The sequence below is a fragment of the Piliocolobus tephrosceles genome, chromosome 4, assembly GCF_002776525.5.
Source record: "Piliocolobus tephrosceles isolate RC106 chromosome 4, ASM277652v3, whole genome shotgun sequence".
NCBI lineage: Eukaryota > Metazoa > Chordata > Mammalia > Primates > Cercopithecidae > Piliocolobus > Piliocolobus tephrosceles.
In genome coordinates, this window is record NC_045437.1 from 120,759,552 (window position 1) to 120,784,488 (window position 24,937).

The 24,937-nt window shown below is 43.8% G+C and overlaps 1 protein-coding gene across 5 annotated transcripts in view; it reads right to left on the reverse strand.

Annotated features, from left to right (window-relative positions):
• DOCK2 (dedicator of cytokinesis 2) overlaps positions 1-24,937 on the reverse strand; it is a 433,784-nt gene that overhangs the window by 353,890 nt on the left and 54,957 nt on the right. For all 5 annotated transcript variants that reach the window (XM_023218912.1, XM_023218913.2, XM_023218916.1 and 2 more), the window contains exons 10-21: positions 21,950-22,085; positions 19,478-19,553; positions 18,457-18,533; positions 17,771-17,896; positions 15,486-15,610; positions 9,585-9,683; positions 5,845-5,917; positions 5,629-5,732; positions 3,671-3,854; positions 3,425-3,522; positions 1,594-1,683; positions 435-535 (exon numbers count right to left, since the gene is read on the reverse strand). In XM_023218912.1, coding sequence (XP_023074680.1) covers positions 435-535; positions 1,594-1,683; positions 3,425-3,522; positions 3,671-3,854; positions 5,629-5,732; positions 5,845-5,917; positions 9,585-9,683; positions 15,486-15,610; positions 17,771-17,896; positions 18,457-18,533; positions 19,478-19,553; positions 21,950-22,085 — 1,289 coding nt within the window. The remainder of the gene's footprint in view (positions 1-434; positions 536-1,593; positions 1,684-3,424; positions 3,523-3,670; positions 3,855-5,628; positions 5,733-5,844; positions 5,918-9,584; positions 9,684-15,485; positions 15,611-17,770; positions 17,897-18,456; positions 18,534-19,477; positions 19,554-21,949; positions 22,086-24,937) is intronic.

Here is a 24,937-nt window from a genome sequence, read left to right on the forward strand (position 1 = left end):
AGGCTCCCACCACCATGCTAATTTTTGTATTTTTAGTAGAGACAAGGTTTCACCATGTTGGCCAGGCTGGTCTCCAACTCCTGACCTCAGGTGATCTGCCTAGCTTGGCCTCCCAAAGTGCTGGGATTACAGGTGTGAGCCACCATGCCTGGTCTTCTCTGTAGCCTTTAAGTCCTGGTGTCCACTCAAGAAATGAGAGCACACAAGCTGAATGGATGAATAAGCAGTTCCAGGTACCACTGCAACCATAAGGCATTCATCCAAACCTATGGGTATTCCACATTTTTAATGATATCCAAATAACCCAAGCATAGAGAATGAAGAGCTCCCTCAGATTAGTGACAAAAGAAAATTACTCAAGTTCTTGTGCCCTAGGCATCCTGGCAGGGCAAGAAGGTAGTAGACAAGAAGTCCCCAGGTGCACAATTACTTACTTGTAAGCCAAGGTTGCACTGAAATGCTGTTGGATGTAAGCCTCCAGAACAGTGTTGAAATGCTGAAATTTCCGGTCTGCAATGAGTCCTATTATGTAAATCTGAGGAAGATGCAAGGCAGCAGTATTTTCAGGGCAAACCCAGGGCAGGAAGCCATCTTTACCTGGCATAATTTAACCCCCATTAAAATCCTTTGCCCAGGAATTAGCTCACTAATACATAATGAGTCCTCTTTATTAAGGTAGCATCTTCCCAAAAAAGCGTTTCATGAAGTGTGCTGCAGGGTGTTCTAAGATGAAAAGGATTTCACGGTCAAATAAGTTTTGAGAAATATCAGGTTATCATTATCAGACTGTCTTCCTTATTGCAAAACTTTTTAGAATCTTTAATATACTTCTGTACATTGTGAATCTCTAAAAGGGTCATGCAACATTCAACATTTCCCTAAATTAATTAATCAAAGCATGTATTTGTCATGAAACATCTTTTCTGAGAGCTGGCATTCTAGGGTACTCTCTGAGGAAGCACTTGATTAAGCCACCATTGTCTCTCAGTAACCTCTTTAAAAATGCAAATATCCATGACACGAGGGGTTAACACATAAAAACTTTGCTGGGCACTGATTCCCTAATGCAGATGTTTCTTATGTTTATTTTGAGAAAATCTGAGTTGAGATAGGGAGAGGACAAAAAGACCATAGGGGAGGACTAAGAAGATCTGGATGGTATAGCACCATGAAAAGTTCTGGGTGGGTAGGAGAAATGTAATGATTAGCGAGTTGGAGGAAATGGGGAGAAAAAGGTGAAAGGAAAGCTAGGAAACATTTTGGGTGCTTTACAACCTAGCCAGGGACCAGCTCCCAACATTGATGGAAAGCAGAGGCAATCATTTACAGTATCCAGCCTCATGTATCTTCAGCCAGCGTCAATCTGACATCAGCATTTAAAATTCCCCTTTCACCCACCATGCCTCATGCTTTCAAATGAACTGGCAAGAAGCAAAAGGAAACAGCAGCTCATTATTGGTCTTGTTGCCAAATATTACAACACCTCCAAAGAATTCATGAAAAAGGCCATGAGGGCCACGAGTTCTCAGTATTTTCACAGTAAGACACACATTAATGCCTGTTGTCACTAGACACTTTTCCCCTCTCTCTTACCAAGGCATCAAAGACGAGGATGTCATATTCATCACTTTGAGAATGCTCCATCATGATGTTGAAGAGGGCATCCAGAGTATCCTGGAGAAACTGGAAGAAATAACGAAGGTTGCACTATTTCAGAAACAAGACAAAGTGCACGTGACCCAGCAATCCCACTCCTGAGTGTCTACAAGAGAATGAGAGCACACATCCCCCACATGTCATGCTCAAAAGGTCTAGACTAGTTTTACTCATGACAGCCAGAAGTTTGAGGAACCCAACTGCCCATCAACAGCAGAATGGATGCACAGATGGTGGCATTTTCACACTAGAGAATACTACACAGCTGGACTAAAGTGCAAACTACTTCCACAGGCAGCAATGAGGATGATTCTCACAAGCATTATATTCAGTAAAATACATGAGGCAGAGAAAGTACACTCTTCACTACTCCATTCTTATGAAATTCGAGAGTAGGCAAAAACCCATCGACGATGATGGTAGACAGGACAGTGATTACCCTAGGGGACCACTAGCTGAGAAGGGGTATGAGGGAATCTACTATAATGCTAAAAATGGCCTGTATCTTCTTCTGGGTGGTGAGTACACATGGTGTGTATGTGTGTAAAAATCCATTATGCTATACTCTTAAGATAACTGCTCTGTATCTATTTCATCATATGTATATCATATTTATATAACAAACTTTAAAAAAAAAAATGCAAGAGGAAGACAACAAAAGTCTCATTTCTTCCATGACTTCTCCAAGCTACCAAAAGGCTATAGACTTTATAAAAGTGGTGTCTTGGGGAGTTACTCTGCCATTGCTGAACGACATAGATGGGAAGTGGTATACATTTACAGCATCTGGAAATTCTACCACTGCTTCTCCAGGTAGAGGCAATTAAATAAAACTTGATTTTCCTCCCTCCTAAGGGATGGGTCAATATTTCCTATAATCCTTCAAAACACATAGCTGCCATATAAAGATGTTTAATCTTGGAATTTCTAACTGTATCATGGAAACAAGATCTCCAGGACCATTGGGAAACATTTGTCCCAATTCATAAGGCTGGAGAGAAGGGTTGCTTTAATTAGATTTGCACTTCAGACACTTTCTATTCTCCACTACCATGTGGATGCAATAATACATCTGACATTTGCATTGTTTTCTGCTTAGTTCACTTAAAATGTAAGCCCTGATGTCTTTCCCTTTCTCATCTTTAATACATAATGCTCTCCAAGCAGCAGAAACCAAGAATACTTTTTATTTCTAACAATGATGTGTGGGTAGTACTAAGAGATCATACTACTATATATATATACACACACACACACGTATATATGTATGCTCACACACATACATACATATATATGCATATACATATATATCAACATATGACAACAAAAATAATTAATAATTACCATTGATTGAACTTTGTTTTATATGCTTTGGTTTAATTGTTGTGTACTATGTGTAAGAGACTATTGAGTAAGTTTTAAATATTATCACCTTGAATGTTCATAACAGTCCTGAGAACTATGTCACATTTATATTATCACATAAAGTTGGCAAGTGGGAGAGCTGGGATTTACACCCAGGCTCATCTATTTCCAGAGATTGAGCATAACCATTGTTTTCTGGCACCCAACATTCAGTGCCATTGAACCAAGTCACTCCCCTGGATTTCCCAATAAAGATTCCTCAAGGCAACTTGGGAGAATGTGTCCCATTGTTGGAAGAAAAGTTTCCCCATGTCCTTCAATACCTTGTTTCTCCCCTGAAGCCACCCACATGGAGTGTTCTGTCACTAGTGTAAGAATAAAAACAAAATGAAGCCCCACTGACCTTCACCACTTCCTCTCCATCCACAATCTTCAACTTTTCTAAATTCTCCTGTAGCAGTTGAGGCTTCATACGCCACTTCAGCAAACCCAGCAAGCCCACTAAAATAGAGTCCAGACATTCAGAAGTATCATTACTGGCCTAACTGTCCATATCAGGACCTTCTTGGGCCTGCAAGCACATGCATACGGGCACACACACACGGATACACACACTCCCCACAGACACAATTCTTGATGACCCCATTACCATTCTGAGTGAGCTTGGTGGAGCACACCAGGGTGGAAATGGAGAACACATCCCGGGAGCTGACAGAAAGCCCCCCGACGCTGCTGGAGCTCCTGCTCAGCGTGGCCCCCTTGTTTTCCACATGGTGTCGATAAGAAGGAAGGGTCAGGTATGCACTGGCATCCTCCATCTTCTTGCTGTCCCCCTGGAAACAACACTTGGTTACTGTCCAAAGCCAAGGCTTCATGCCCAATGCTACACAGAGTTTGCAGCAGATAAATTAGACATTGTGAAGTGAAGAGAGTCATAAAGAGTGAAGAAAATCATCAGAGATGCAATAGACATTGGCTTGTGAGGCAGGGCTGTTTTTCCACAATATAGGTAAGAATTTAAAGACACACTAATGGAAAGGGAGTTGATCCACCAGGTGAAAGCTCTCTGAACCTCATTAATGGTGAAATAAAAATGGAATCGAAAATTCCCAGACAGTCCATTTTAATTCATCCTTTTTTGAGATCATAATATATGCTCAACAGCAAAATAAGGAATCTAGCTTAAAGAGGAATTTAATGGCAAAGGCACTAAGTAAGAATGTGCTGGGATCTGGACCCTGTTTTGCCATTCACAGGTCTATGCTTTCTTGAATACATTATTTTGCCTCTTGGTGTCTCATTTTATTTTTCATTAGTAAACTGAAGATAATCATCATCCCTACTTCCTAGAATACCTGAGCAAATAATATAGAATAATGCATATAGAATGCATAGCAGAGTGATAGGCACATAAGTGCCTTGGCATGCTAAAATGAATGACTAGAGGTAGGCATTACAGAAGATAATAGTTATCTTACTCCACACCAGGAGTGGTACCAAGTGTTTTATATGCCTTGGTTCATTTCATTTAAGCCTCGTAACAATCATATGAAGCAGATACTATTATTATCATCAGTCAAGGAAACTGGGACCTAATGGGGGTAAAAGAAAATGGAGTTCACATTCTGTCAGGGAAGAAGGGCTTTCAAGCCAAGAACTCTATGTGTGATAAATGAGAAAACAAAGGCTGTACAGAAGAAAGGGGGTTTTCTGGGAAAGTCAGAGAGACTCAGAGAAGAGTACAAGAGTACCATGAGATGAAGCCTTAATGAGGCTGTGTTTGCCATTCATCCCACAGGCAAAAGGGCAATTTCAGCCTACAAGGCTAAGAAAGCCAAGGGCAATGGTGTGATCCATGTGCTGGCTACTCAACCTTGCCCTACCTCACAGCCATACACTTGCCTCCAGCCAGATGCTAGTAGATGTATTCTGTTGTCATAAGAGGGCATGTGGGAAAGCAGTAGGTAAAACCAGACTAACACTTCTCCACGTCTCAAAAACAGTCCAAGTCTCATAATGTAAAAATAAAAATAGCGGACATCTGCACTCCCTTTATAGTTTAGATGGCCCTTTTGCATGGGTCATCCTAGTGGGTTGTCATAAATATTGCTATACCTGCTTAAGAAAAAAGAAACTGAGACTCAGGAAGACATGCGAGATGAGTACAGGTTTAATCAGCAGCAACACGATCAGGACCGCAGGTTTTAATATTTTTCCATTAGCTACAATGCAGCATCTCTCAAATGTTTATTGTATGTCCTCTACACATGCCACAGAGGTCCTTACAGAATCAAGAGTACATAACAGTCATAACGATAACCTTTCTGTACATAACAATAACCTTTTCCATGTATTGAGTTCTTCCACGTACTCATCACTGCCATGTTTACATGTGCTGTCTCATAATTCTCACAATTATTCACTGAGGGCACAAAGATGAGGAAGCAGAGGCCCAAAGAAGTCAAGATTTTGTAAGAGGCCACAAAGTTGGTAAACCCTGGTGTGTGTGATTCTGGGGTCCCTGCTGTTGACCACTAAGCAATTTTGCCATCACCCTCTTGCTTCCCGCACCCCCCTCAGTGCAGAGCTCCTTCCAACTCATGGTACCTTGAGGACAACCAAGTCATGGAATCCATCGTGTAGAGTAGTCCCATCTTCTTTCATCAGCTTCACATAGGACATGGCAAAGTTCTTTTCTCCTTTATCTTTAGCTGGAAATAGCATTGTGGGGTCAAGAAAGAAAATGATACGTGGGCCACCCAGCTATTCCATTCTTCTCCTCTTAGAGGGAGGTGCAGAGATGCCATTCAGTATGGTACTCACATTCCAGAGATGACCGATGTCGAAACATGAATCGCAGATGGATCCTCTGCATGTCTTCAATAGGGACAGCCACCTCAACAGACAGAAACCAGAGCTCAGAACACAATGAGTTAAAGGACCCTCCCCACTGCACCCCACTATTCCACAGCAGCCTGACCATTTAACTGAGAGAGCTGCCTGCTGATTTACAACCCATCCATCAAGCCTGATGAACTGTAAATAAATTACATAAGAACTAGCTATGAAGAGAAAATAAAGTACCAAATGTAATCCATTGGGCAAATTGCATTCCCAGCCAATGAAAAGAGGTCTGTAAATTATAGTGAGGAAAAATGAGTCTCCCCAAATTGATATAAAAGTCACATAACTTTAGCACAGGATTTGATGCACTGCAAACTGCACAATGCACATTTTCCTTACACACTCCAGGAGTTCTGGCAATTGCAGCAAGGCTTAGCAAATTAACAATCGTTGTTAGGGGGGTTGCTTGAGGATTCTTATTTATGCAAATTAATAAAAATGCTTTAATCCAATAATATTTGGAAAAATCCTAGGGCTCATCTCACCCTTGATTGGACACATGTCCAGATGCTTTTGATTCCAAGGACACTGAGCTACGACAACCACCCACTGGTCACCTGGGCATCCCTGTCCAGTGAATGGCCCACTGGCATCACTGATTGTGATGCTTTCAGCCTGGCTCTGTGCAGGCCACCTCCCAAAGTCTCACAGCTGCTCTGCAATCTGAGATTCAGGCCAATGCAGAGAAGCTTAGCTACCTGAGAGAAGGACACTGATTTTAAAAAGGAACACAATTTGTACTGTACAGATGCCTATTAAATGCCGAAACAAATGTATACTTGGGGGAACTTTCTGTTGCAGAAAATGAGAATTGAGCCTGAGGAGGTCCACCATCCTGTTCATGTTTCAGGCAGAGCAAAGGAACTGAGGGCCTCACGGGTAACTGCAGTCCAATTCATCCTTTCCCTGCGTGTTGAATGTTCACTAGAAACTACAATCATGTGGGGTGCTGGTCATGCTGATACAAGGCAGAGTCCTCACACTCAAAGAGTTCATGGTCCCATGTTACACAAGGGGCAATGTGTAACAGCCCTGTGACAAGGGCTAGCAAGGAGATATAACCAAGGTGCAAGAGAGAACAGAGAAGAGAAACCCAACCTAGTACATCAACTTTCTGACCTCAAAGTTGATAGGGTCATCAATTTGAAGGCAGTGGGTATGGGGAGACACGTTGAGGAAAGTAATAACATGTGTAACAAGTGGAGAACTGCTGGGGTTTGAATAGCTATCGCTGAAAAGGAAGTCATGTGTACGTCTTGTGTTTGGAGACAGAACCCAGGGGGAATAAAGAATGCTGCTAATGATAAGGCGGAGATATTTGAAGCTATGATCAAGCTTCAGTGTTCACTGTATTGATTCCACGTCCTTATTCCAATGCAGGTTATTCCTTTCTGCTTAGTGTGACGATCTGGTAATGTGAATATTTGTGGTTAATGTCACTTCTGTCAAGGAATTACCCCAAAAGGGCATCTTTCAGACATTATGCAGCCTGTGATGGGCTCACATTGGGTTGCAAGCTCTGACACTCCTTACCACTGAGTAGAACAGCGCAGCTTGATGAAATGGGCACCATCCACAAGAGGACTATTTGACAATTCCATTTGGGTTACATCCTGCACCAAGGAAGGGTGATCAAGGGAACCAGGGTGCTCACCCACCAGGCCTCCATTTCCACTGGCTGACAATACCACCAGACACATGCTAGGGGGTCATTTCAGATTCAGAGAGGTGCCTCCAAGGACCCTAAGACCTTACAGATGGTGATTTCTGCTATAACCTAGAGCCAAAGAAGTTCCTTCTGTCATTCTGTGCCCCTCCGATATGTTCATGACTGGCCTCAGAATTTAGCTAGATATTTCATGAAGATAAACATAATATATTCTCATATGTTGTTTACAATCACATTGATCCATCAAGCCTCCCACCTGCTTTGGTTAAAACAAGGAATTTCTAAAATATGTTTAACAGAATCCTAACCCCAGGATATGACGCTAGGAAAAAGGAAAATGCTCTGTAGTCAATGAGTTTTGGGATGTGCTCTGCATCCTTATTTCCTTTTGCAGATCTGCAGAGCACATTTACATCTCAAGGGCTCTAAGAACTTGACATAAGGAAGTCTTTAACTTCTATATTTGTTCTCAAGTTTCTCACATTTGATAAGGAAATGTTATTTTAATACTTTTAATGTATGATTCTTTTTTTCCCCCCTGAGAAGCCTGAGACGGAGTCTCACTCTGTTGCCTAGGCTGGAGTGCAGTGGTGCAATCTCAGCTCACTACAACCTCCTCCTCCCAGGTTCAAGTGATTCTTGTGCCTCAGCTTCCTGAGTAGCTGGAACTACAGGCCCATGCAACCATGCATGACTTATTTATTTATGTATTTATTTATTCATTTATTTTTAGTAGAGACAGAGCTTCACCATGTTGGCCAGGCTCCTCTCGAGCTCATGACCTCAGGTGATCTACCCACCTCGGCCTCCCAAAGTGGTGGGATTACAGGCATGAGCCACTGTACCTAGCCTGAAATGTTATTTTAATAAAAGACCACTTAGTATTCCACAGAACATTTTGCGGGGAGATGCCATATGAGAAGGACCTGGAGGGAGACTTCATCAGATATCTGAAACAACTATATCTCTCCTCTGCCTTCTCCCCCCAACTACACAGAGAGGCACAAAGCTGCCTGCCACTACCAATTAGACTGCCTTGTAGAGGTGTGGGTAAAAAACAGGCAAGGGTCAAGTGTTTGAAGGGCATCTTGAAGGAATGGAAAATCTAGTTCAGTTTTGCAGACTGAGATAACTGCCAAGTATAATCAGGAGTTGTATTAACTGAATAAGTACTCTCTTCCAAGGACTTGTCTGACAGTGTTATGTGTATTAAATCCTTCCACTTCCACAGTCAACCTATTGCTCCCATTTTACAGATGAGGAAACCAGGGCACAGAGCAGGTGAATGACTTGCCCAAGGTCACACCATTGGTGAGCATTAGGGCTGGAACACGAACCCAGACTCTCTGGGTCTAGGGTCCATGTGCAGAACTGCCTTGCTTGCCTGCTCTCATTAAAAGGAAGAAGGCTGGGCACGGTGGCTCATGCCCATAATCCCAGCACTTTGGGAGGCCAGGGTGGGCAGATCATTTGAGGTCAGGAGTTTGAGACCAGCCTGGCCAACAAGGTGAAACCCCGTTTCTACTAAAAACACAAAAATTAGCCTGGTGTGGTGGCGCACACTTGTAATCCCAGCTACTCAAGCGGCTGAGACAGGAGAATCACTTGAACCCGGGAGACAGAGGTTGCAGTGAGCAGAGATGGTAACACTATACTCTAGCCTGGGCAACAAAGTGAGAATCTGTCTCAAAAAAAAATGCTAATTGCTCCAGTCAGTATTCTGCTCCCTCAGGTTGCAGTGATGGGCACAGACCCAGAGCCAGACTGCTCAGGTTTGAATCCCAGCTCTAATGTTTCCTAGCAGTGTGGTCATGGTCAGGCTACTTACCTGTTCTGTGACAGTTTCCTCAACTATAAAATGAAGGAAATATTAGTACAAACCTCACATGGCTGCTGTAAGCAATACATAAATTATTTAAATAAAGCACTTACAACAGGGTCTGGTTCTAGACATGTGTTCACATCTATTATTATTATTATTAATTATTACCTTGACTGTTTCCATCCAACGTGGTTGTTTGACTTGATAGTACACGACGGAGCGATACTCATTCATGGGCTTGTCCCCTGCTCCCACGCAAATTGCATTCTGACCCAAGAAAGACAAAGTGAGAGAAAACACTACAGAATTGCCATTTTCTGTGCTTGCGCAGGTTTGGTCCCTAGGCCACCACCAGCCTTAGGGACTACGTCAACCCTGCCTTCCCTAGCCCTCATGCCAGGTGCCCATAATGACTCCTTCTCTATTACACATTTACACAGGAGTGCCCCAGCCACCGGACTGACAGGCGCTTAACTACAGAAATTCCATTACTTCCATTCTGGAAACCACTGGGGTGCACCAGGGCATTGATGTGACTGCCTTATTGTAAGAGATAACCAGCCTTGGAGTTACTGCACACTGCCAGTCTTATTAATCCTATTTGTTTCCTAAATGTGAATGTGCACAAAGTTTACAAACAGGCTCAGATTAGCCAAGCGGCAACTCTTCCTGATGAATTTCCACAGCTAACACATCAGGGCGGTGGGCAGTGCTGGGCAAAAGGAGAGAGCATAGGCTTCAGAGAGACTCCTGAGCACCTGCCTTAGAGAACAAGTCTGGAGCGAGGGGGTTTCGGGGAGGAGGCTTAGCTCAGGCCACAATAACAGAACATCTTCTGGGTACTCCACGCTGAGCACTGGGGTATGGGAATGGCTCAGATATTGAACCTGACGTGAGCTCAGTTTAGCGCAGGAAACATTAGGGAACACATCATGACAGCATGCAACATGATGACAGACACGTGTACACACTACTGTCGGGCAGAGAGGAAGGACACAAGGACAGGTGAGGAATCAGTGAAGATTTCTTGGAGGCAATGACAGTTGAGTATCTTGAAGAAAGATTCCAAGTTGGCTCAGAGCAGAAATGTGGGAAGGGCTTTCTGAGCAGAGAGTGAGCACAGAGCACACATGCCCAAATGGGACATTTATTCTTTGCCATAAAAATCACCCTCAGAGGTTCAGAAAGGAGCTGACTAACAAGGAATGATCCCCTAGTCGCATATAACAATGCCTAATTCTATGTTCATTCCAGCCCTTTGGCCCCCAAACAAGATCCAAGCTGGTATTACCCAGAAGGGGCCCTAAGTATGGTTTTTATACCAGGCCAAACAGTTCTCAATCCTCAGATTGCCAGATTCATAAGATTTGGTTCTGGAGCCCCAGTCCCTGCAATTGCAAACTGAGTGTCTCTCGGCATGTTGATGGCGAGTCATGCCTCTCACAAGATTCCATCAGATTCTCCCGCAGATCCTTGATCCTCCGCAGGCTGCATCACCAGAGCTGGCCACATACAGACACTCCATGAGCCCTGGCGAACCACGCAAACCTGGGGAAAGGAAGACTTGCCCTTCGCACTGGAAATCTCTCTGTGTGCTTCCAAGGTATGGAAAAGGAATGAGCTCAGTTTCAATATTGACTGACGGTACTTGCAGCCAAATCGATCCATTTGAAAACAGAATACACAGTAGTCCTTTCAGAATGTATCTTTAAAAGAAAAACAAGCGTAACCAATGAACCAGAACTGAGTGAAGACACACAACTCTCTTGTTTTCCCATGGGATGAAGCCTTCCAGAACTTCCGGAGGCACTAATCTAAAAACATGCTTCCAAAGTCTTTCTAACCATTTAGAGTGGGTTTTGTGTCCGGCATCACGCTAAGCCCTGTACACACACCACCTCGCTTAATTCAGTCCTCATAACCACCTCTGATGCTTACTGTCAGCATCCCCATTTCACAGCTGGGTAAACTGAGGCCCTGAGAGATTAAGCCACTTGCCCAAAAAGTGGCAAAGCCAAGACTACATCGCAGACCTTCTAACTACTCATCCAGTGTTCCTTCTATAAGAACCTAGATGCCTTCCAGCCTACAAAGATTTATATTTGGTGACATTTATGGGCTTGGAGCTTCTGTAGTTACAGTAAATCCCATGTAGCTTACAAAATCAGAAACTACACATATATCTCTGGTGAAAGTAAAACTGCTGTATGGCAGGCAACTGAATCTCACAAAACTGTACTGGTGATGAAAATTTTTGATTTCCTAAGACTGGAGAAAAAAGTCTCAGTACCAGTCAGAGAAAAGCCAGAGATAGTGCCCTAGCCCTCAATACTTCAAAAGGAAAACAGTGTTGGGAAGTGCACCGAGACAGCACTGTGACCAGGGACTGAGCCCAGTTCTAGGGAAAATATAGAATGGTATATATCTCAAATAACACTGTTCCATAATTTTCAACATTGCCTATCCCCATGGCCCCCAATTAACAGTGAGAGCCCCTCATAGGTGTGGGAGACTTTAGGTCAGTTGAAGAAAATCTGAGTAAGGATCAGGAAGCCTGGAGGCTTTCATGTTGGCTTGGCCTTGGAAGAAACATCTCTGCAGGAGAAAATCCAGGCTCCTAACACATGCCCTGTTTACTTGGTAGGAATCAGGTGAGAAAGAGATGATCCCAGGGAGGTGAACATACTTTAGGAAAGACAGTGTTCTTCTCTCATAAGACCACATCATGGGAAGATGCTAATTAGCATTCCTAAGGTGGGAATCAGGCCAGGAGTTCAGTATACCCTTCTAATAATAATAGCTACATTTAATGAACACTTATTATGTAGATTACCTCATCTGATATTCACAAGAGCAAAGTGCCATTGCTGGTCCTATTTTCAGACAGAGACTTTCAGGCTTAGAGAGGTTATGTAACTGCCTCAACGTCCTCTTACTAATTCAGGCTGAACTGGGCTTTGCACCTGGCTGTCTGGCCCCAGGGGTCATGGTCTTAACCACTATCCCGTATTTCCCCTCTCCCCTGCCTCCACCGCCTCAAGCTGGTTGGTCTCAGAAGAACAGAGGTTTCTTGGCCCAGCATCTGAGCCTTTCTCTTTCACCAGAACTTGCTTCTGGTTGGATTGCCTGTTTGACTCCCTCAAGTCCCTCAGAGGGCTTCACCCTGCACTTGTCCCCTTCTCTGAATGTGACTCTCCTTCCTGTTGCTGGGTACTTACTGCATACCAGGTGCCTTATACCTATGGTGTGTTTTGTTTGTTTGTTGAGAAAGGGTATCACTTTGTCGCCCAGGCTGGAGTGGCTGAGGCGTGATCTCAGCTCACTGCAACCTCTGCCTCCAGGGTTCAAGCAATTCTCGTGCCTCAACCTCCCAAGTAGCTGGGATTACAGGTGCCTGCCACCACACTCAGCTAATTTTTGTATTTTCAGTAGAGAGGAGGTTTCACCTTCTTGGCCAGGCTGATCTCAAACTCCTGACCTCAAGTGATCTGCCCCGCTTGGCCTCCCAAAGTGCTGGGATTACAGGTGTGAGCTGCTGCGCCGGCAGCATGTTTTTTTTTTTTTTTTAATTTTTTAATTTTAATTTTATAATTTTTAATTTTTGTGGGCACATAGTGTGTGTGTGTGTGTGTGTGTGTGTGTGTGTGTGTGTGTGTGTGTATTTATGGAGTAAATGAGATGTTCTGATACAGGTATACATGCATAATAATCCCATCATGGAAATGGGGATCCATGTCCTCAAGCGTTTATCCTTTGTGTTACAAACAATCCAATCGTACACTTTCAGTTGTTTTAACACCCACTCTTTTGTTTAACCTGCAACCCCATGAGAAGAGGTTGTTATTTCTTTTTACACATGAATACACTTGCCTAAGATCACACAGCTAATAAGAAGGGAGGCTGCAATTTGAACCCTGTCTGCCTGACCCCAGAGCCCACCCCATTAACTTCTCTGTATGATCCCTCCTGAGCAAGGCCCTTGACACCCCAAGGGGAGCCATGGGCAGGTCTAACCTCCTCTGCCCTCTGGTCCTGCCCTGCCAAAGACAGTGTGCACGCACCTAGAGCAGGAGGAGAAATCAATATTTCTAAAGAGGACCATTCCCACAGGAGCCCGCCAATATCAAACAGAAGTGTTTGAATGTGCTGCCTGACACTTAATTAGGCAGTAATATTTATCTCTGCAAATAAAGAAAGAAAAGCCTCCCACAGGCTTCCTAAGCAATTTTCAATAGTCAGTCAACTGAACTCCCTCAGAATTTCCCTAACAGAGGAAACCACAAATTATCACCATGCCCCACGGTTCCCTTTCCATGCCAGCCCCCAGAATCCCTGCTTATCTACTCATCTTTGATAAGTGCATCTGCTCAGCCTGCTCAGAGTGACTTGAAAGGGTGACAAAAGTGGAAGAAAGAATGGTTCAGAGAGGAGATAAGATGGCTGCTTGCCTGTTAACTGTGTCTTTTAATTTGTCCTTTGGCAGCATCGAAGGTAAGTGTATCAACGTTTCAAAAATGAAGCTGAGGTTAAAAAGTTCTCCAACAGGTAAGTTGGATAAAAGTAACTTCAAAGCAATGATCTCTACATTTGGGAATTGCAATTTCCCTTTCAGATAAAAACCCTCTGCTTCTTTATGCTCCTTTGAGCCAAGTGTTTCTCACTTATTTTATTTTTTGGAAAAGTTTCAGATTCCAACAAAAGGAGGATGCGTTCAATGCTTAGATTTTGTTCAAATAGATACTAATTAACATGACCAGTCTTTAGGAACCGAAAGGCAGTTGTGAGGATTTCTTCACATTTAAAAAATGATTATGAATCTTCCCAAATTTGTCAACAGTGGTTATTAGCCTCATTTTTTAAAATGAGAAATAAATTGGAGAATTTTGTTACATGTACAGGCATTGTTGTGAAGTATCTCAGAGGGCCTGGAACCAGTCAAACCCCATCTCTGCCATACGCTAACGTTATGGCTTTGGGCGATTTATTGTAAATGACAAAGGTTTTGTTTTCCTATCTGTAAAATGGGGCATAATAAAGGAAATGTGTCATACTATCACACGGCCTGATACTTGGTAATTCCCCTGTGACTGTTAGTTATTCTTGGGTACAAAGTATCAATCTGATCTCCAGGCCCCAAGGACAGAACTGATGCCTCTTCCATCTTCACACGCCCTCTCTGATGAACACGCCCACCCTACTTGGCTATTGGATCACTCACAGTGGCCTAAGAGGAATATTCGCCCATGCTAAAACTTCTCCTGAGAGCTGATTTTCTTTTCAGCTAACTACTCTGAAAGGAGGAATCGAGAAACAAAACCCTCCTACGCACTGGGCACGGCACTGACAACCTTAAAGAAAATACAAGCAAACAAATACAAACACACATGACAAATATTGGACAGGACATATGCTGTATAAATATAGCAATGCGCTTTGCATTCCTGAATACACCCGGCTAGCTCTCTGGAGGCCAATTTACAAATAAGGCTTTCCACCAGCATTTCTGTCTGAGCGCTGGGGAGTTAGATTAAGTGTTGAGAATGTCTGCTTTGAGCACATCCTGAGCCTTCACACCAGCCCAAGGCACTGTATTGATCCTCTTTCTTACCATGGACTTTGCCTGAATAAACCAGCTCAGGTTTCCATGAGAACATCTTAACTGCAGAAAGCTAACCTATAAGCTGAGACCAAGCAAAAATACATACATATATGTATGCATACATACATGTATACATACTGCATGCATATATACATACATGTATACATGCATATATACATACATACATATATACATGCATACATATATACATACATACATACGTAGAAGAAGGAGTTGTGAAAGGAAAGGAACAGACATTGAAAAACTGCTTTGGTGTAAGGAAATATCACAAGGTCTTATTACGGAACACTGCGCTAACCAAGCTCAAAAGATGTAGATCACATTATTCAACACCATCCCAAAGGCACCTGGCATTTAGACAACAGAATCACGGAGAGGAAAAGTACATCTTTACAAGCAGAGGCCCCCGAAGGGGACCCTGTCACCCAGAGCAGCAGCGAGTCCCTTACAGGCAGCGTTTTGCCGTCCTCCGCGCACACACACATGATGACTTCCACATTCCTCTGTGTGGTCTTGTTGTACTTGTCAAAGTCACCTTGTAAGAGAGTAATGTAGATGTCGTTCCTGACATCCCCTGAGGCATAAGGAGAGAGACAAGAGTTAGTGTGGATTGCAGCAGAAGAGACACTAACTAGAGGGGATGGAGGGTGAGAAGAAGCTCCCCCACCTGGATTGCTATTAATTAAAATCAGAACTGCTTAGAGAAAGCATTTTTCCCTCATCAGGGAGGCTGGAGAAGTAGGTAACAAGGGGATGAAGGGATGCTAGGAAATCAGCTGCAAAAAGGGAAGTAGGGACACTCAAATTGGCCATGTTTTTCTCAACATTAAAAAATCATTTAATTTTCATCCTCTAGTGACACCTTCAGGGAAGGCAAAGCAAAGCTCCAATTGAATTGATCCTGTCCCATGAAAACAACTAAACATACACATGTGCCGATGTTTTACTATATAGAAGCAGAACAGAGCAACTTTCCATGTGTCCTAGGGACACAGGGTTAGGAAGGAGCTGCAGAGGATCTTCAGGAAGGGAGGCAAGAAAAAAGAAAAATAGAAAATCTGCCAGACACAGGTAGCCCATGCCTGGAATCCCAGCACTTTGGGAGGTCAAAGCGGGCAGATCGCCTGAGCTCAGGAGTTCAAAACCAGCCTGGGTGACACGGCGAAATCCTGTGTCTATCAAAAATACAAAAAAATTAGACGAGTGTGGTGGCACATGCCTGTGGTCCCAGCTGCTCAGGAGGCTAAGGTAGGAGTATTGCTTGAGCCTGGGAGGCAGAGGCTGCAGTGAGCCGAGGTCACACCAGTGTACTCTGCACTTCAGCCTGAGCCAAACCCCATCTCAAAAAAAAAAAAAAAAAGAAAAGAAAAGGAACAGAAAATCCTACAAGGGGATACACAAGTAATTGAAGTCTCAGGTAAAGCATGGACAAATAAATGACAGCACAGGCCCTAGGAGACCATCACCAGAAAAATGTGGAAAGAAAAGGCAAGTCAGTGAGAGCCATCGTGAACAGAAGTCCAAGACACAGGTTTAAGACACAAAAGAGAAGTTTCAAAAGACTATTACTATTGTCAAAAGACAAAATTACAACAAATTTAGTTTAAAGACGTCACTTGGCTCTATTGCAATTCTAGAATCGGGTAATGCTTCATTCCATAAAATAGAATCAGTGTTCCAAAGAGCTGAGCAGAAGAGGTTGGCTTTATAGACAGAGAAGGCCTGAAGGAAGTAGAAGCAAGACAGAGTGAATTGGTTATTTCAAAGGTATTGCTCTCATAAGGATGAAACAGGGAAACAGAAAAACAGAAAAATGACTGATTGGTTAACATCAGGTTACTTCAGGTTACCCTTTGCTGTGAGAATTAAAGCAAAGGGAACTTCGCTATGCCCATTGAAAACTGAAAATGGCCTGTCTGGAAAATAGGCTGTTTCTCTTTCTCTCTTTTCTTTCTTTTTCTTTTCTCTCTCTCTCTCTCTATCTCTATCTCTGTCTCCCCCCACTATCTCTCCCCACTCTCCCAATTTCTTGCAAGATCAGATAACAATTTAGTGTAGGTTTGGTGCCATGAAACTTTAGCATGGCTGACTCCGTTTTGATTTTCAGTCTGGTTTGTTGGGGGCTGGTGCAGGAACTTAGTCTAAAACAACGCCCTCCTATAATTTTTGTTTAATATTATATAAATTCATTTTTTAAAATTACACACACATTTGAAAATGTAGTGGCTACTTCTGGAGATAAAGATATGAAGGAGTTTTTAACATTTCACTTTATACCTTTTCATGCCATTTGAATATTTTACAATGAACACGAATTCCTTTGGTAATATTAAAAAAAAAAAAGCTTAAAAATATAAGAGAATGACAATATTCTCCCAGAAAGAGTGGAACTGTTCTGCGTGTAGTAAAATAGAAATGATGCCCACAATAAATTATTAAGTGATAAAACAAGTTGTAGAATACTATATAAAGTATATTAAGTAAAGGAACATAAAGTATGACCCCATCTGTGGGGAAAAGGGGTATGTGTGTATATTTAGGTGCGTGTGTCTATTTTGTTAATGCATAGAAGCTTTCGGATATACAGAAATCAGTTTTAGTGGTTACCTTCAGGGAGAGAAATGGAGAGAGGCAGTAAAAAAGGAAGGAGTTGACTCTTTAAAAGGTAAATGAATTAGACAAGCTGAATTGGCCCCTATGTCCCCAGGGGAAGGTCAGAGCAGCTGTGTCTCACCTGGCATGATGATCTCTGGGAAGCCCAGCTTCCTGGCCACCACAGTGGTCCTGTCCACCAGGTGTGGATAGTCCTTGCGAATCTGAATGATGTCACCCACTAGCATCTTCATGGTCACCCAGAGGCCTGGAAAGGAACGGCTCACGGTGAAGAGCCCACTTTTGCAAGTGTTCTCTCAGTCGGCCCTCCTGCCACCTGTCCCCTCTGTCTTTCTGGAGATCGCTGGGAACACAGCCATACAGCCACAGATGCAGGCACTCAGCCCACGGGGCTGGAGATCTGGAGCAGGAGATCTCTGGGTCTGAATCCCACTAATTATTTCCAGCAGTGTCAGCCTCTGGCAAATTATCCTGCTTCTCTAAGCCCAAAGTGAGGGTGACACCATGTATCTTACGGGCCTGGAGTAAGAATGAAATCAAACAAGGTAACTTATTAACATGCCCCTGGAACACAGGAGACATTCAGGATGTATCAATTCCTCTCTTCTTTTGGGCACAAGGACATGCCTCCAATTTGCTTCAGGAGATGTGACTTATCCCTATAGATCATATGTTCCCATTCTTCCCAGTGGTCTGTCTGGAAGGAAAGCTAAGCATCCCAGGGTTGAGGATTTTGACTCATTTGCTGAAGAGTTAGGGGCTGCCAAGCTGGACCAGGCTCAGCCCACTGGCACACTGGCATTATACCTTGCCCGCCACTGTCCCCCTTGGAGGCTATGACTTTGCCCAGCAGGCTGTGTAGGAAGTCATTCTCAGCTGTAACCCTGGAAAGGAAAAGAGAGCATGAAATGTCCACACCGTGCCCTCCTTGTGTTTCAAGGTGCCCCAGGAAGCTCCCCAGCCCCTCCACATGCCTCAGGTGAAAAGCGAGCTTGAGTGTGTCAGCTCAGGGTATATACATGCTATCAAGAGGTACATCAGTTTTTATCACAAAGCAATGTGGCTCTGAAATTTTGGAATATCAATGCTACAGGTAGAGGCCATTTCTTATCCTCCAGGAAGATGCTTAAAAAGGCAGGATTCCAAAGCTTTCAACATGCATATCTGCTCGGCAAGGGTAAAGCCTTGAGTTGCTCCTGCTAAGTCGTAATCACACGCCTTCAGCAAAGTCACTAGCCTCATTACCTGGACCATCCTTAGGGTTATTAAGTACTGATGGTGCTCTCAAACTGGAGCCCTGCTTTCTGGAGGACTCCTTTTGGAACAGGAGAGGAGAGGATATTCACCTTCCTTATTGCCCTCCTTGTAAGTCACGGATATGTCTATCCATGAGAGCGAGGTTAGGATTCCCTGCCACACGCTTCTGAAACGCTGCTGCTTCACAGCTTTGTGGTTTCTGCTGCACTTGTAATTAATGCATTAATCTTTTGCTGATTATCTGTTTAATTCCCCATCTATACTGTGAGCTCCATGAAGACAGGGCCCATCTAGTTCACTACTTCATCCTCCACGTCTAGCACAGTGCCAGCCTCTGCCAGGCTGCCAATAGATGTCTGTGGCATAAATAACATCTGATGAATGAATGGGTGAAAAGCTGTTTGGTTTTGAGTGCCTGGGCACTGAGCCAATGATTCTCACCCAGCGCTCCCCTTGGGAGGCTCCACCTGCCTATCACTAACTCAGGGAACCAGTGCCCTCTGAGCTCCAGCAGCTCTTAATGACAAAGGATGTGGCTGAATAGAATGGAAAGAAATGGCAAATGTCTTACGGATGAAAAGGAATGAAGTGCTGCTTTTCTTCATCACTCTCTGCTTTCCCCTTGATGATGTCTGTTATATCCATAACTAGAAAGAGGACAGAATGAATTAATGGTTTAACTTCCTCCTGCTCCCACAAAGGGATGACAGTGGGATGAGCTTGTGGGACGAGCCTGTGGGACAGGAGGTAGAGCCTGGGATGCCTGGGGGTCAGGAAAGCCTGAAATGGCAAGCAAGCCAGTGCTGCACAATACACAGATGGCAGAGGTTCCTTGCATGCAGCACCGTGGCAAATACCTCTAAGCAAAGCAGACTAGGACATCAGTGGGCCAGAGAGGCATCCAAGAGCACCATGGCTTAGCAGAGGACCAAAGGAAAGTGTCAGAGCCATAGCTGTGGAATTCAGCAATTAGGTTTGGATTTGACATGCATGTATTGAATGTCTACTGTGCCTACAAAACCAGAGAGCAGTGATTGGGTCTCTGTAGGATCTGAGAATCTCATGAAATATTCACCCTCTTTTCATAAGCGTACCCATATGTACAGACACATAACTGAAGAATCTTCAAATCCTGTGATTCCAGACGGATCCTGTATCCTCTGAAACCTTTCCTTAAATCAGCCACTAAGGGTCCCAAAACCAAGGTAAAGAACTCCTACACTAGAATGGAGATTATAGAAATGGGAGTGTAGGAGAGGGCTGGAAAAAGCTACTCCAATCAAGCCCATACCCTAGTTACAGAAAATACCTCAAACACTCCAGGCACTGGGCAGGGGGCCATTAAAATTGTTTGGGTAATAACCAACCACTGACTGCATCTAGATCAAGAGGGGAGTCAGAGAGCAGACAGGAGGAAAAATTGAGCATCTATTCTCTCTAACAGACTCTCCTCATCCATCCTCAGTGCTGTGATTAGGGCAGCGCAATTTCCCTTTGGCTCCAGAGTTATTCATAGGACCTGGTAGATCAGAGAATCATCTCTCCCTGCCCAGAGTAAATACTATGGAGATGAGGACATGACCTATATTAAAGCTCCTGGGGCTTCTGCTGAAACTAATGGGAAAGAGGTACATTCTTTCCACTGGGTTGCTAAGTTGGTAGGATGCAAGCTTGGAACAGCTGGCTGATAATTTGCCAACTAATTGGACAGCCACCTTCTTAGTAAGCCAGCATGAGGACATAGGAGCAAGAAAGAGACAAACTGATTTGAGTTCCTGGATCAGGCTATGCCTGAAGCAATCTATTCATAAGCCTTTCAGTTACACCAATAAAGTACCTTTTTTTCTTCTTCTACTAGTTTAGATCAGATTTCTGTCACCTGACACCAAAAGAGAGGGCAGGCTACAGCTGAGGACAGAGACACACTTTGCAGTAAGGTTGGAAGACCCTCACTGCCTTAACAGAAATACCGTGGTGTCAGAAATGCCCCACAGGTAGAATCAGAGCATTTTAGAGCAGTAGAGGACTTCATGAATTAATCAGGTGCAAGTCCTTCATTTTGCACATAATAAAACTAAGGCCCTGGGGAAAATGCTTGCCCAAGATCACTGGCTGGCTAGCTAGCCGCAGCCACAGGTTAAAAACAAACAAACAAAACAGTGAGCTCAGTAAAATATCCTCCACTCCACCCTGGCAAGCAGTGCCAGGGGACTAGTTGGAGAGCAAGCAGGTCTGCGATTATAGGTCGGAGCATCTTGAAATGAGAAACCTGAAACACTGAGGTTAGCTATGGTACACAGGGGTGATAAATGGTATACTCTTACAATTTTATATTTTAATAAAAAGAATTAAATTGGCATATCAAATCACCATTTTCACAGTATTTAAATTGCCTTTGACGAAAAACATACATTATGTAAAGTAGGTTGATTAAAAGAAAATATGTTAAGTAAATAACAGTACAAGTGGTAGCCAAACATAACTAAAACCGTAAAAGTGGGGCAAGAATGATGAAGCTTTAGAAACCCCCAAGAGAGCTAAAGCTTAAGAGGAATGCAGAGCGGATGTTCCTGTACCGCAGCCTCATGCAGGGCTCTGCCTCGGGTCACCCGAATTCTCCAAACATCCGTTTCCATCTGGAATTTAGATGTGTGGTAGGTGACTCATTCTGTGTAACTGCATTTCCTGTCCTAGATATATTTTTTAAATGATTTGCTCCTCATAATTAGATCCTGCCTGTATTGTTTTTCCTTTTTCACAGAGCTGGGGAGCAAAGGCGTCAACTGCTCAGACGGCACCGGTCTCCCAATGCTCTGCTCCAGACAAGAGGAGCCCATGATTCACTGTGTTCATCATAAATCTGGACTTAGTCACCAATTATTTCGATTTAGTCACCAGAAATGTAGTTATTAAGGGCTGTCTGGCATAAATTTTGCAGGGGTGGAGGCAGCAGGAGGAGGTTGGGAAAGAAATCATCATTACAATTCAGCCACATAAAATGTGCGCTCCAATAAAAATTAATGGTGCACAGTGTGTCCCTTACCTGCCACCCCGAACGGCCTCCTCAGCCCCTGCGTGCACTTCTTTGCACCAGTATCCTTAAGATCCATCTTGCCGACCCGGACTATTTGACAAATCAAGTAAATTTTATCCCTGTTGAGGTCTTTGTTTCCAAGATCCTATGGGGAAAGAAACAAAAAATTACCCATCATGTGCTGAATGGGGGAAAAAAAAAAAGTAGACAAGAAAACCCAGTAATAGTCATTTCTGAGGGATGTATATAATACTTGCTATTCACGGACCAGTCATACAATAAGACCTGGAAAACATAGAAAACAAGGCTCTCACAACCCATTTTACAGATAAGCAAGGTAAAGTTTGCAAAGGAAAATGAGTGATAGAACTCTAGTGTTTAATCCCAATTCTTCCCTCTCAAAATGATAGGACGAGAGAAGGGTAGAGGTGGAATATCAGCTGTACAGACAGGGTTCTCCGTATGCCGAGGTGATGGATCCAAAAGTAGCATTTGCTACAGACAACTCGGATGATGCCATCGGTCACATCATTGCTCAGAACCTCTGAGAGAGAAGGCGAAAGGAAGAGAGAAAAATCATAACAGCTACCATTTCCTGACATCTAAAGTGTGGCCATCAGTTGGGTTGAGGGGTTGCTAACAACCCCAATATCTCAGAGCTTATAGCACAGCAGAAGTTTACTTCTAGTGCAGTCTACAGGGCCAATGCAGAGGGGTGGGGGCTCTGATTACTTACTTACTCTGGGCCCCTGGCTGGCAGCTCTATCTCAGCACAGCTGCTCTCATTGTCTCTGCGGCAGGGGAAAGGAATGTGGCAAATCACTTCTGGCTCTTAAATCATCTACCCAAGAGAGGTGCACATCATTTTTGCTTGCATGTCATTTGCCAAAGAAAGGCATATGGCCGCACCTGACTTCAAGGGGTCAGGAAACTGCAGTCAACTATCTGTTTGTTTATTTATTTATTTTATTTGAAGACAGGGCTTCACCCTGTCACACAGGCTAGAGGGCAGTGGCATGATCACAGCTCACTGCAGCCTCAATCTCCCAGGTTCAAATAATCCTCCCACCTCAGCCTCTTGAGTAGCTCGGACTACAGGCATGAGCCACCATGCCCAGCTAATTTTTTTTTTTTTTTTAAGAGATGGGATCTCACTATGTTATTCAGGCTGATTTCAAACTCCTGGGCTCAAGCAATTCTCCCACATCAGCCTCCCAAAGTGCTGGGATTACAGACATGAGCCACCAGACCCTGCTCAACTGAGTCTAGAAAAGCCAAAAGTGGTGAAATGCACTAATGTCTCATCCACTATGCTAAGCGATTCATGCATCATCAGATTCAGTCCCTCACATCTCTGAAGTACATACAATTGTTGTATCCCCATTTTACAGATGGGGAAACTGAGACACAAAGAAGATAAGAGGCTTCCCCAAGGTCATGACCATAGCCCATGAGACTCTGGGCTTTCAGCCCAGTCCCTGACACCAAAGACCACAAACATAGCTACTACAGTACAGCTCCCTTGCCATCAGAAAGGCACGCAGGAGGAAACTCCTGACTGCCTGCTCAAATCTAAAAGCTTCAGAGATCCCAGGGCCCCCTGCCAGTGAGGATCAGCTCAGGAAGAAACAACAAGGCATGCTGTTGGCATCAGAGTAGAGTACCCCGGGCCAGCTCTCAAAAGGGAACAGTTTATTCTCCTTCGAGTTAATTCTCCTGTGGGCATATGCACTGGGAACAAGCTGTCGGCTCAGGTCAGATCCAGGACCAATGCAGAGCTGCCATCCCCAACCTCTCACTATGCTGGTATAGGAGGAAAGGAGTGGGGCTGTGAGAAATCTCTGGGAACAAGGCAAGGCCCCAGTGTGGTCCACACCTTCCTGCTTGGGGACCGTGATGGTTAAATTTCATATGTCAACCTGGCTAGGTTGTGGTGCCTAGCTGTTTGGTCAAACACCATTCTGGATGTTGCTATGAAGGTATTTTGTAGACCTGATTAATATCTACAACCCGCTGACTAAGTAAAAGAGATGACATTCTATAATGTCCATGGGCCTCATCCAACCAGCTGAAGGTCTTAAGAGCAAAAACTGAGGTTTCCCAGACAAGGAGGAATTCTGCCTCAAGACTGTAGTATAGAAATACTGCCTGAGTTTCCAGCCTGCCAGCCTACCTTTAGGATCTCAAACTTATATTCCATGGGTTCTGTTTCCCCAGAGAGCACTGACTGCTACAAGGGCTGTCCATCCACCAGCTGCAGGAATGGACATCTGCTTTTCAGGCTAAGAAAGACCCCCCACCCCATCATCTGCGTCCCTTGCCTTGTTCTGCAGGCATCTGAATTTGAGATCCCAATTATCTCACATCCAGATGGTTGGAACAGCCTTGTCTCTGGCCTGACTCCTTCCTCCAAACCACCCTGAAATCTCTTACGAATTCATCTTTAGACATTGCAGCTATTATAACATTTCTCTCCCCCCAACAACACTAATAGCTCCCTATTTCCTACCCTATTAGTTCTACTCTTTCCCAGTTGACATGAAAGGACCTAGACATAATATATCCAGCTGTCCTAGCCCACTGATTCCCCATGACTCTCTGAATATAAGTAGGTTATTTTTGTCACAAAGATTTCTTTATTGCTCCATAAACACACAATGCTCACTTCCAACTCTGGATCTTTCTTCCTGACCAGCCTGCTCCCACACCTCCTCTCCAATGCTTGCCTCTTCCTCCTCTACATATCCACATCCTTTCTATCCTTAAAACTTGAATCCTGCTTCCTTCATAATGACCTCCATCCCTAATACCTTCTCTCCTCAAATTAGGATTCTTCGTATTTTTGAAATGCTTAGATTGGTGCCTTTCAGAGGTATTTCAGAGCCACAGAGGCCCTGATACCTGAAAGCTTCCTAGACACGAAGGGGCTGAATTGCGCACCCCACCCCCACCACACACACACATACCCCAAATTCATAGATTGAATACCTAATCTTC